The following is a 14245-nucleotide window of genomic DNA, read 5'->3' as shown; positions in this document are numbered from 1 at the left end:
ACCCGACATCTCTTCCCAGCACTGTGTTGTAAAAAATACAGTCAGAGCTAGCGAAGGGGGGGGGGGACACACAAACACGTACCTGGCACAGCCGAAAGCCATCAGTCTGTATTTGTTGTTGACGGCCACGCAGGTGCCATCAGTCACATCTGCTGCCCAGACGCCCTGCAGCTGCTGGACACACACACACACACACACACACACACACACACACACACACACACACACACACACACACACACACACACACACACACACACACACACACACACACACACACACACACACACACACACCAGAAACCGTCATGAATTACAAATCACTGACTGTGTGTATGACAGGTCCCGTCACAAGTCAGCAGATGTGTTTAAACTGCTGTCAACTTTAAACAAATCACTAATATTTAACTTTGAAATGTTTTGATAAAGCCGATATGAAACTCACACAGAACAGATTATTAGAAGACAGCTTTAGTCAGATCTGACATTTATATATATCAGGATATTTTTATGTTGACTCCAGCACCAGATGTCTAATTTCAAGAACAGAATTGCATTGCCAAATTTTTGCCAAACAACTTGTTTATGTATCTTCTTGCCTTGTTAGAAATAAAAAGATTTCTTACTGGTCATAATTTTTAAAAATCCTGCCAAGATGAAAACGATAGCTTTTTATATAATATAGAAATCTGTTGACCTGAACAAGTTACATCATCAGTTTGGATATTTTTTCTCTGTGTGAGTAATTCTGGTCTGTGGGAAAACTGATTGCTTGTGTTGGTGTCATTAAATTAAACTTTTAAACCAGAAAGGACATCTACAGCATCACTGTATGGTTTTAACTCTACTTATCTATAATGTATAGTATTAACCTTTAAATCTATTCCTTAACTGATACCTTCATTATTTTTTTTACAAAACTACCCTGGAATATGGCTGAATGATAGACTGTCATTCCATTGCAATTCAAAAGCTGAGCAAAATTTTTTATTGTGTGTTTTATTAGGTATTTATTGCTGTTGCTAAAATAGGTCTGTGGTGGTTCCCCTGTCATGTGGTCAGATGATGTCATACGCTGAAAGAGCAGGCTGTGTGCAAGTCTTGTTATGACAAATCAAAAGCTTTCATCAGCTTTTAAACATTATAGCTATTATACTTTTTTCATAAACTGTCTCTATATCTGAGCTTTAGAAAACTGTGTGTGTGTGTGTGTTTTCACATCAACAGTGGGTGTTTCTTACATCTGCTGTGATGATGTTGCTGAGTGGTGTGATAAAGCCCAAGCGTCCGTCGCTCAGTACCACAGCGAAGCCGTCCAGGGTTACACAATACTCCATACAACGGATATGCACTCCCTCCAGGTCCAGAGAGGGACCACCTACACACACACACACACACACATTCAGAGGTTTGAAGCAACTAAAAGACTGAACCTGGAGCTGAAGTTAATGATAAGAACGTAAAAGCTAAACATGGCACAGGATCATGTGTGATTTTTGGAGAGAATTCAACATCGAAATGCTTTTAAAATGGCCAAATTGTTCAAGTAATATCCAAATTATTTCTGAGTGATTTGCAGCTTCTGTTCATACTGTCAACTGGACCCTGCATGCTCCTGGGTTAACCTGTGTGCATGTGTCTTCCCTAACCTCGAGCAGACTGTAGGTCTAGTGAGAAGGGGATGGTAGTGAGGCAGATGGCCTTGCGTCCGTTGCTGCCCAGCCCGTCCCAGTGCAGCACATGGAGGTAGCCGTCTGCGGTGCACACCAGTAAGTCCTCCTGGAGGGACTGGAGACTGGTGGGAAGATGAAAAGACAGAGATATCAGCACTGAGAGGGAGGAGAGAGTAAAAGAAAAACAGTCGGGGGCAGTAGGTAGGATGGGCGGGGGCGAGATAACAAACGGCGGAGTGTTCGAAAACAGTGGACTAGTCATCATCCAGCTGTACCCTCCGAGTGAAGCCCGAAACTTTTATTGGCCAGCTGTGATGAGGCCACATAGCTGCCATCGCCAAGTCTCATTGTCTTCTAATACAGAAGAGAACAAACAGCGGTGTGTTTGTGTGTGTAAAACTGTTTATTGTGCTCCAAAAAGTATGAGAGGTCTGAAGATGGCACGATGGGACAACAAAGAGGAGAAGAGCAAGAGTCTTTAAGAAGAGAGGAGGAAGAAGAAAAAAAAGGGAAGCAAAGCGTATGAGGACACTGGACTTTCACTGCGGGGGAGGAAACTTCTTTTGGTAGCTTCACAGCAGGAGACGCCCACTCATCTCCTGCACAATCAGGCTGCGACTGTGAAATGCCAGCAGAGTGCTCTCGTTCAGATGACTACCCTGTAATCTCTGTCAAATGAAGACAGCGGAGGAGATGTTACAGAGAACACGTCGAACTGAAGACACTGACAATATAAACAAAAAGATAGGAGGGAGAAAAAAAAAGTCAAGCAGAATACCAGTGGAGTGGCAGCTCTTGTCACTGTGCAAACAAAAATGTCAAGCTGGAGGATGTGTGGGTGATAAATACAGAAGGTAGGAAAAGAAACTACAAAAGAACAGAAGTGAGCGTAAACAAAGAAGCAGAAGACAATGGCTTGTTTTTAACAGGCTCTTGTGTTGAATGAAGATAGATTTATTTCTCTTTACAATTCTGTGAGGTGTGTGTGTGTTTTAAAAAAAAAAAGGTGTAATGACAATACAGGTGCAGTGGAAGCACGATGATTAAGAGTAAACAAAGGATCAGGAATGGATCGGTCTTTATTGAGGAGAGTGATCAATTTAAACATGCTTTGTCCAGCTAAAGATCAATCTTGCAAATGGGTTGGCGCGCGGGTGGTCGAGTGGTTGGGGCGTGTGCCGTGTGTGCAGCCGGCCCCGATTCGAGTCCTGGCCGGGGGTCGTATCCCTCTCTCTCTCCCATGTTTCCTGTCTGTCTATGCCGAAAAAAATCTTGCAAATGGGCTTGTGTCCTCTTATCAGAAAAAGTGGAAGCTTGTGTGGATGACTTTGAAATGCAACAGGCTAAATATAAAACATCTAATTTACGATGAGTGACAAGCAAGCGCAGTCATAAGATTACATGATGGGCAATAAATCTCATACATTAAACTGATAAGCTAGAATGACAGAGTGATGAAATCTGGTTAGGATTCCCAAAATGCTTTGTTAGCATCTGAGTAAATATGTCCGAAATCCCTGAAATGATGAGGCTAATTTGAATCAGCTGTGCTCCAGGCGATGCTGAACTTGGTCCAGTTAACAGTAAAATCAAAAGTGTTCCTTCTGTCACCCTTTCCTTTCATCAGCTGTGACTAAACCCTTCCACCCACTTCTATCCGTCTGTCCATCACTCTTCTCTTTCAGCACCCTCACATGTCTGCGGATTCATGTTATTTCTCTCTGCCGATGACAACTGACAGAGCTCCTCGCTGCACCTCAGCCGTCTCTCACTGCCAACGCCGACTTTGCGTGAGAGGAAGAAGATCATTTTTCAAGCCTTTTTACTCTGAGCCAAATGCCCTTCACAGATATACAAGGAATTCAAGTATTCAATCTTTAAAAAGGAGCTATATACCTTTAACAGCTATAACAGTGGTGACATTTCTTTTAATTTTTCCTGGTGAACTATGTGAGCAAAAACAACATGTAGTTTAAAGGATGAGGTCAGCCTAGGATACAAGCTTTAACATATATCAATGTGTGTAGATTTCAGTTTGATTGGAAATAAATGTGTCTGTGTGTAATTTAAATGATTTCAAATTAATTATAAGAATGGGAAGAAAATTTGTATACATGAAAATATACGTAGTGGACCAGCTACGGTCAAGGTGAGGGTCTGATGGAAACAGACACGCCTCTATTTCAAGAAATACAGCTCTCCTGAAGTCTGTTTTCCTGTTAAACATACTACATATATATACACAATGATTTAGTAGCACTTCCAAAAGACGCAGGTGAACAACACTCAACACTACATAAACATCCTGTGTAGGCACAGAAACAGGGAGCTAACTGCAGCTCCAATGTAGACATGCTGTTGTTTTACAGGAAGCACCTGCATTGAGCACACAGAGCGAGTATATGTTGATGGTTTCAGCGTATGGAGGTGCCTTTTGTCTGTGTGCATGTGACCTCGATGACACATCCATGTCCTGGAGCGAGAGTAAGTAGGTTTATATGAGGGAGAGGAAGAGAGGCAGACACAACAGAGGGAGGAGGGGGGGAGGGGAGCACAATAAGACAGCATCCTACCTGGTGATGGGGGCCTCCAGATCTACAGGCTTCTTCATCTCTAGAGACAGAGCAGGGGCACATTGCTCCTCCTTATAGCCCGGGGTCACCTTCACACGAGGACTTCCTCTGTGAAAACACATTAATACATGTATTCATTTTATAGCTGCTTGAGGGAAAAACTGCCAAAAGTGCCTGAATGCAAGTCGCAGAGATTAAAAAGATGGCTGGATATGCCCAGACGTGCCCCACCTCGGCTGGTATGTTGTCTAGGAATGTCAATCACACACACAACTACACACACTGTGGAAACAAAGCCGTACTAACACACACACACAGACTCACAACATGGAGGTTTTTTTTATGATACAAACTAGAAAAACTGACAGCAAATACTTTTAATTTTTATTTTCCAGCCTGAAACCAGATCTTGAGCCCATCAAACACCTTTGGGGTGAATCAAAACACTGACTGTGACTACACCCAAGTTTTTGAGGCTTCACATATGTGCGGAGGCTGTTACAGCAGCAGATTAACGTCCATGTAAGAATAAAATGTTTATAAATCGCATGTGAGCGTATTGTATAAAGTCTAGTTCACTACCTGCTCTTTCAAACATGTAACCCATCCTAATTATTTATTCCATATTTGGTCGTGAAAACAAAGAAAATAAAAGATTAAATATCAAAACTTGGATGGATTTTAACTTTCTCACTCTTAATGAAAATAAGACTGAGATCGTTATGTTTGGATGGCCTGACCTGTTGGATGACTCTGATGGTACTTTTGGCCCTTTAGCAAAAAATCAATCTTTTGTTAAGAACCATGGTGTGAGTTTTGAAAGCTCCTTCAAATTTCATAAACAGATTAGTTCAGTTGTCAAAACAAGCTTTTTTCAGTAAAGATTTTTATCTCTCTGTGTCCCAAAGACTTCCAAGTCATTCATGGTTTTATTACTCCTCTGTTAGACTAGTGTAATGTAGCTGCTCGTATTCAAACTTTTAAAAGAAAGCGTGATCACATACAATCACAGATTCTCTGCACTGGCTTACTGTCCGTTTCAGGACTGATTTTAGGATTTCAGTGCTGGCTTTTTAAGGTCTTAAATGGGCTGGCGCCACCTTATCAAAACAGAACTCCTCCATCATCATCATCATCACACTCCAGTAAGACCACCGAAGTCGACCAACCAGATGCTCTCAGAGATCCAGGCACAATAACAGGCGAGCGAGCCTTTGCGATGGCCGCCCCCGAAATCTCTGAACAGCCTGGCTTTCAATTTGAGTTGAGCTTCACACCTCGACTTCATCTTCAATTTCATCTTCATTTTCTTTTAATCTTGTTTGTTATTTACTCTTAAAAATATTTATTGGGGTATTATGGATATTATTTGGGGTGTTTTATAGCTGTTCAGCACTTTGGTGAACTGTGGTTGTTTTCTGTGCTGTGCTAATAAATTTTGACTTGACATTTTATAAGAGGATTTAGTCATGAAGCGCTTTTGTATTCCTGCTATTATTGTTTGCCAGCGGCACTGACAGACAGCTGCCGGCTGATTGCTGAAGAGACTCTGCTGGTTTGAACCCCAGGGAGCGTTAGATAATGAGGAAGTTGACATTTTCTTCAGAGATAAACTACAGAGAGCAAACAATCCCAAATGGAGAGATAAAAGGCAGCTGACACTAAAGTGTTCATATAAATAAATGCTGAGTTTGTTTGTAGCCCGAATAACAATTGTTGCTTGTGGCGGTAGAGACAGTGCAGCCTGTGAGCTACAGCTTAATCAATTCTGCTCACATTACCCAGGCATGTGCATGCAATGATTAGTCGATTAACTGATTAATTGACCGACAGACAATTGATAAGCAACTATTTTGATAATTGAACAATTGTTTTCGTCATTTTTAAAGCAAAAACGAAAAAAAAATTGCTGATTGCAGCTTCTTGAATGTGAGGATTTGAAGCTTTTCTGTATGTAGTCTAGTCCTAGCAGAGAGGCAACAGCACTGTTTGCCCCTTTTTCACTAGAATTGCAGAAAACATCCACTGTGAGTTTGGTTGAATCTCAGTTTGGTACTATCTCAGAGTGGCCACCAGGTGGAGCTTCGGCAGCTCTGCACACTATCTTTCAGCCAAGTGTGTTACAGGTTCATAAGTTGTGTGATGTTTTATTGTGTTGAAATAAATTAACAAAATGTTCAGCCTGCTTGCTCGTTGTTCAGACACATTCAGAGTCATTAGCACTTTTGCCGTTAGCATTGTTGTTAACAGGCGGCTCGCTTCATGTGCGCTTGTCAATATTTTAAAGGCTCATTATTACAGTTTTGTATTTCTCTGTGATGTAGCACAGTGTTAACAATGTTATCTTTATCAGCACTGGAAGCCAAACAATTTTCCCAAGCCTAAAAATATGTATTCAAATTATTATATTAATAGTAGACTAGTCAACTAATAGCTTGAACTAACAACTACTAGTAGACTAGGAAACTTCACCCTGAGCTCTAAGAAAATACAACATAATTGGTTGCAGTCCTCCGTGTGTGTACGTGTGTGTGTGTTTGAGTATGTACACATGCTGCACTCACTTTGGGTAGACAGGCTCATATAGGTACTTGTCATCCCCTCCACCCAGCACATCAAACAGGAGGATGTAGCCTTTGGCAGTCTGAAAACAGAGAGAGAAGAACTATTATAAAAAGACATTCATATATTTGCTAACCCACCACTTTATTATCAGACAGAGAAATGGAAAGAGAAATATTTCCAGGGATGCTGAGGAATTTAATCACTTAAGTGTCATCACAAATTTGCAAAGTCAAAGAGAGAGAAAATAAATGACGAGACAGGAGAGAAGAAAAATAGCTTCAAAAAACATCTAGTGTTGCCATCACAAGGAAGAGAGGGAGACGGGGAGCGGCTCCGAGGACTCTGTTGGTGCTGGAAGCTTATAAAGGCCAACACAGCCAGATGCATATAACTAACAGTCTAAACTGCCGCTGCTGTCACTTATATTGATGATAGTTGGTGCAGTTTTAATTGAAGCTGCAGCACTGCAATTAGATAATATTGATAAAGCCCAGTTTTTAGTGCTTCACACAAACACTGTATCCTTAATCATGCTGGTTACAAATGAACCTGCCTTTTAAATCCCTTTAACAAAAGATAATTGTAACACCATGATTAATTGCCAGAGTATTGATCAGTATTTCAAGGTATATCTCCTCAGTAAAAGCTGTGAAGGATGACACTTGCCACACAGTCACTGTCATAGTAAACACAGCAACACCTGAACAGGCAGAGCCACTTGTTGATTGTTTTGAAAACTGGATCTGTAAAGGCAAGAAAACGCCTTTACACAGGACTATTTAGCCTATTTTTTTTTAGCTCACTGACTATTTATGCAGGTCTAAATTAATAATGATGCTCCAACACAAATGTATCAGCATCTATAAGCACAAGCCTCATTCTCCACTCATTGCAATGTCACATTTTAGGAAAGTACTAGTACGCAAGTAGGATATTCTGGTCATTTTTCCACCACACACACACACACACACACACACACACACACACACACACACACACACACACAGTGCTGCCAGGGAAACTGCTGAAATTGAGCCTGTTGACCGAAACATGATACGAAACCTGATCTAGCCTCCACAGTCTGCATTAATGTGACGTTGTTTTGCAGCGGCTGTACACAAAAAAGCTCAGATCCACCCAGAACCAGAGTGAGTTTGATGTACACATCCTATCTCTACTATTTACTGTGTTTTTATTCAGTTCAGCTTCACTGTGTGGGGATGTTATGCTCATAGTTTTGGGGCAGCACACTAAAGTAACCCTTGACTTTTCCAGTGTGGTGACAGTGCTGTTGGTCAGGGGCCAAGGTATCGCCGCAGCAATGCAAAAATCCAAAGCAGAGATGGGATAAAGCCAGCAGCGACATGGAGCTCCACTAGAAAAAGCACAGGCTCGGCCAGAGACAGGTATGAGAGCCAAACTGGGAGGCCTGCAAAACCCATCAACATACTTGGAGCTCCACAAAGCTGCGGAGGAGCAACAAAGACGAAAACTGCCTCACAACAACTTTACAAAACGCACAAAATCTGCTTTATTCACGGCTTCTTCTCTGACATAAACAAACACATCCAATCATATATCATACATCTATAAACATATTTCAAGTTCCCATATATTACTTTGTTTAAGTGCATCTGTGCATCATTTGAGTGCATGTTTACTTAAATCACAAAACACTTCACAAACACATCAGTGATTTGCGACACAAACATAAACCTTCACTACGTTTTTTTTTCCTGCTGGTAAACAAGACTCCAGAAGTTTCTTGCATAAATGGGCTCATGCTTGTTTTAAATTAACCTTTTATAATATATATCTCACATCAGCTACACTCAAATCAGTTGAGGAAATATAATATTGTTAGTTTTGTAAGGCCATGTAACTGAAACATATAGGTCTGGAGTTTATCACATGATGACTAACTACATTATCATGCATTAAATAGTTCTGTCTGAGGAAGTGCTGTTGGTTATAAAGCGCCTGCAGAAGTTGATGGACTTGATTTCCAATGCATCATGACCTCTAATTGGCTGTGCGAGTGAATCAAAGTCACATTAGTGGACTTGGACGAGTCAATGTTACACCGACTTTAGTTTGTCAAGCAAAGTCATTGTGCGCTGAGGTTGTGGAGATAAAATAGCCACTTCATCACGTTCATGCTAGCACTATATATAGTTAAGATGATGATCGCAGCAGGACACAGTCTCATTACAACGACCTAGTTTGTTTTTTTTAGCCTAACAAGCTCATGTAGTCCACATACGAACGCGCACAACCTTCAACAAGGTGGCACAGTTCTCCATATTTTCTATTTTAACCACAGGACATATTGAATCTGTGTCAAACAGTCTGAGCAAGATACACAAAATCCCTCATATTCAAATACATGTTTTTACACGTATGAGTGAGAAATTAAAACCTGTGAAACAAGAACAAAAAGGATACAAGAGTGACTCAACACTGTTGGCTTTATTTATCTGTTTATGTTATAGCTTTTTTTCCTTTTAAACATAGATCACTGAGATAATTAGTATCTGTAAATCTTATCTAATTTGTTCTCATCTCACCACTGTCAGAAAACAGCAGTGAACTAGAAAATAATGATGTCAAGAAAGCTAAATCCATTATGGGATTTTAGCTTATGTTGCTTTTGATCAATGGTTAATCTCTGCGGCTTGATTGACAACCATCATCTGTCGGGTGGGGTGGGGGGGTGTTGCCTTGGTGTCATCCTGAAGAATTCAAGCAGTGGTAGCAACAGCACACAGGCCAGTAGAAATACTGCATATATGCAAGATAGGAAGTGGTGGGGGGCTTTAATCTGAGAAACTCATATATTCACCAATTCTGACAGGCTTCTTTCCCAGAGGGGGGTCTCAGAAAGGAAGTGTGACAAGCCTACTACTGTACTTCAAAAGCTTGCCAATTACAAGAGGCAGGGAATCTACCAAATCAAAGATGGGAGGGGGGAAGGGGAGGAAAACTATTTGGCAATTTAGGACAAACTTGAGTAGCGTCTCCCGCTCTCAATAGCTCATCCCTTTCATCTTAGTCTGATCACACTAGGTACATGAAAGCATTCACACACCCATTCATCTTTTTATGGGATTATTAGGTTTGCACTGAGTTGTCTTGTCAGATAAGTGAAAAAATGGTGAATGAAAGGGAGATAAAGGGAGAAGGCCACAATTGAGATGTGCTCCATGTCTCCAGGACTCGCAGCTCTCTATGTGCTTTCACACATGCAGATATAATGATACAGGAAGAGACAAGTCATTATCATAAGAGGTCCAGTAAAAACGCAGGCATTGAGATTCAAAAGGCAGAATATGCACACAGTGGCCCAGCATGGTGGGGAGTTGAAAAAGATTTCTCTTTATGTCCTCTAACTAATGGCAGTGGCAACAAAAGGCTGTAGCTCTTGAACCATCGGGTGGTAATCTCTTTCATGAAACTGCAAAATATAAAACGCATCCACAACACAGCTCAGTTTTCACTGCAGACACAGGACTGCAGTGACGATCAGTTTCCCTTCTGCAAAAAATACTCCCTGAAAAACATAAAAACAAGTGGCTACTGCAGTGATCTGTCAAAGCCCAGTAAACCATACAGTGGGCCAACTTTCTCTTCCTCATAGTGGCAACACCAGAAAACAAATGGCTGACTGGAGCCATATATTAAACTATGAGCTTGGTGGTAAACAAGCTACAGAAACCTGATTCTTTAAATGTCATGTAATCAATAAACATAGGTTTCCTTTATCAGGCTGAGTTAGGGATTAAGTGAGACTTGGTTAATGCATCTAGATGAATTTTTTGGCCAATTATAGACTCGACAAGATTTATAATGATGTTTTAACATTAGCACATTTCAGGGATGGATTTTAGTGCCGGCCACCAGCCAAATGCTGTTTGGCAGACATGTTCCAATATTACCATTATCATTTAGTTGTACTGTGACGTTACTGTCTGTGCCGCTATGTGCGAAGCGTGAACCCTCATGTGGCCATGTGTGCAAATCAGTCGGGGAGTTCCGGTCCTCTGCAATGAGGCCAATGCGGAAGTAACTTAAAACTGCATTCTATCAAAAGGCCACCAGGGGGCGACCGTTTTGGTGTCAAAAGGACTTCCGTCTCTATACAAGTCAATGGAGAATTCACCAACTTCTCACTTGATTTCTAACCTCAGTAAACGTTTTCAAAATGTGTTTATGGTCTCAATCGCTATTTTAAAGCCTTCTTCAATGCAGTATGATGTTCATTTGGGACATTTTGGCCTCCCTGATTTTAAATTTGACGATAAAGCAGGGTATGCATTAGGGCGTGGCTACGTTGTGATTGACAGGTTGGTTGGTTCACAGGTTCAGGAGGGCGCCTCATGCTCCTCCTGATGCCCATATAAGTAGAATCCTTGTTTGTTTGTTTTCCCGGCATGCACCGGAAATTTTCAAGATGGCGCTGCTCAGATCTGAAACTATTCACTTCCAAGCAGCAGTCCACAAACCAATGGGTGACGTCACGGATGTTACGTCCATTTTATATACAGTCTATGGTGCAAATTTGACCAGCAAAAAATCAGATATATGAGAAGTGGTCACCAGTCGTGACCAATCAGCAGAACAATGGCTGTTTTCTGATTGATGGATGCATCCCTACAAACAACAGCTTTATTGTGGGCACCAAAACATTTAAATTGGTGGCTATCAAGGACCACAAAGCCTCCAAATGCTATAAGGAGGTGACTTGCATAGTACACGGAAAGTCAGATCCAGAGAAAACAGCTGCAATGAGTGTGTGTGTGTGTGTGTGTGATAGATGTGTGTGTGTGTGATTTGACTGCACTGTGCTGCAGTCAAAAAAGTTAATTTCCTACACTGGCACTCGTCAAGTACAAAGCTTGACCTCTCAGGGTGCAATTAAAATATGCCAGACCTGGTTACAACACTAAGTAAAGGGTATCAGGTAGGGGAGAAATCTGACTGCTGCCCAAATGCATGTAAAATGTGCTTTATGATTTTCGGCTTTGACCTGTTCCTTGTTTCTAGTGGACACACGTATATGCTCATTATTCTGGTACATGAGGCAAGACAGGGCTTTAACTCTTGTCACATAACACTTCCTTTTCTTCTGTACAATTTAAACCAATAATTACGACTTAATGCTGCATTTTAAAAGAGGGTAACATCAAAGGATTGACTTAATGCTGCTGTAAAACTGCAAACAAATAGAAAAGAAGAAGGAAAAAAAAAAAAAAGCTGACTGATGACTCTTCTAGTTCAGGCTTGCAAGTAGAATGAAAGACGGTGGTTTCTGCAGACAAAGTGGCGAGTCAGCAGAAAACCGTACGCAGTGCAATGGCGTACTGAAGCCTCTCTTCTGCATGTTTAAACACATCCCAGACGTCCACACACACACACACACACACACTCTTCCCTGAGGTAAAGTGCACTTTTCCAAGAGTGTGACCATTCACACAATGCATAGACATTAATACATGCCAGTGGTTGTCTTTGATGTCTTTGAAAAATGTACTGGACAGTAAATACGTGCAGAAATCCAAACTGAACAAAAGTCTTGTTGATGTGAAACAGTAGCAACCAGCGTGGTATCTTTAACTGCAGTATCTGTTACTGAATGTGGTTTGTGAGCACACAGCTGTCAGGCAATCCTCTCTGGAGCATGAAAAGACTAAAGACATCTGATACATTTCTTTATCAGTTTATCAGTTTATTCTTCTTTTATTTATTACAGGGGGGGGGGGGGGATACATCACTTAGCAGCATGCCATTTCTTTCAGGTGATGCTCCATGTGTCCAAATGAATGAATGATGTATATTTTGTTGTGTAGACTGGTGTGTCACTGGGAGCATAACAGTAAAAATATAAAGCCAAAAAGAACTGTGATTAAATTATAGCACAGGAAAAAACATTAAGATTGCAGTAATACAAATGAATATGTATGTTTAAGTTATTTTTGCTTCAGACCGTGAGGACACACACACATATTTTAGGTCTTTTAAAACCAAATCAACCTGTCAGAGAAAACATTTCTGACCCTTTCCAACAAGACAGAATCTGTGCAGGAGTGGACCCAGTAAAAAGGGAACACCTAATCCTCTACAGCCACAGCTCAAAGCAAAGCCTCAAAAATGTCCACAGTTGAAACACTTCTCTGATGCAGTCTCATTAAAATTACATTTACATGCAGCACTTATGTGTGCTTGTGTTATTGCATGTGCATGTTTGTGTACGCAATTAAGAGGATTCAGTGAATTAAGCCTCCCCATTTGTTTACAAAAAAAAAAACATGAAATGCTGCAGAAACTGTCGACTGATTTTACTCTAGATATTCCACAAAACTACATCTGGATCGGAAGTTACAATGCAGACTTTTCTTCTGCCTGCTACCATTTGCTCACCTTTTTTTCATCCTGTCTTCTCCCACTTAACAAGTACTGGTAAACCACAAGTGGTCCTTAATTTATCGCTTTTCACCTTTCACCCTTTTTCTCTTAACTCACAGTGCTTATACTGCAAAAGCCAGAAATATGTATTTATACATCCGTAGAAAATTGCATCAAATTCTTGGTCGATATAAAAAAAAGTTCTTGGTGAAAACACTTTCCTGAGCACTGCCTTTAAGTGAGAGTATAAAAACAGAGAGGGAACATTTTGGCCTCGGACAGATCCCAAGACACACACACAAGAAGAAATGAATTCTAAAAAGTATTTCCCCTGTTTGAAGAACTACATCCTTTCTTGAGTCCTGCCACACAAACAAGTTCTTCTTTTATACTGCTTTTTGCTGCTTCCCTCATACTCTGTCTAAAAACACACACAGACACGCACACGCTCAGCTAAAGATAGTCCTAGCCATAGTTTAGGAGGGTGATTACGTTAGCCTCAAAGTCTGCAGGGTGTGTGCGTGGCCAAACATCTGGGAAACAGCTGGTGGTTGAAGTGAGGACTACTGCCTGGGCAACGCTGGTTTTTTATTGTTCTGCAGTCCCTGATTTTTCCAAGTCTGACCACCCTATAATTAAACGACAATACTAATGAGGGGGAGAGAAATTATACCTTCTTGGAGCTAAAATGTTGACAGCTAGTCAACAACACAGCATAGCCTGTAGATAAACAACTTGGGGTCTTTTTCAAACTTGACGCTGACATTTAAAACTGCCAGAGTATTTATGGAGTAAACCGGATGTGATCTGCTCCACAAATCTAGCAGCATTACAGTCAACTCATGATGAATATTTATTATTACGCAATAGTATGGAATAGTCTCTGAATAAACTTGAGATCCTTGAACATTGTCGGCAGGCATTTAGGTAGCAGGTGGTACATTTTATATGATTGTATTTGATTTGATTTATTTTGAATGTAAAACACTTAGTCCCTGTGAAAAGTGTGATATAAATAAACTTTGCTTGCTTA

General features: G+C 40.8%; 1 protein-coding gene across 1 annotated transcript in view; it reads right to left on the bottom strand.

Annotated features, from left to right (window-relative positions):
- Positions 1-14245, bottom strand: part of ric1 (RIC1 homolog, RAB6A GEF complex partner 1) — a 40687-nt gene that overhangs the window by 12486 nt on the left and 13956 nt on the right. The window contains exons 3-7 of the mRNA XM_062434372.1: positions 6810-6889; positions 4246-4353; positions 1649-1794; positions 1241-1377; positions 83-174 (exon numbers count right to left, since the gene is read on the bottom strand). Of these exons, the coding sequence (XP_062290356.1) occupies positions 83-174; positions 1241-1377; positions 1649-1794; positions 4246-4353; positions 6810-6889 (563 nt within the window). The remainder of the gene's footprint in view (positions 1-82; positions 175-1240; positions 1378-1648; positions 1795-4245; positions 4354-6809; positions 6890-14245) is intronic.

Source organism: Scomber scombrus, chromosome 15, assembly GCF_963691925.1.
Source record: "Scomber scombrus chromosome 15, fScoSco1.1, whole genome shotgun sequence".
NCBI classification, from domain to species: Eukaryota; Metazoa; Chordata; class Actinopteri; order Scombriformes; family Scombridae; genus Scomber; species Scomber scombrus.
The sequence above is the reverse complement of the archived record's forward strand: the minus strand, read 5'-3'. Positions and strand labels throughout refer to the sequence as shown.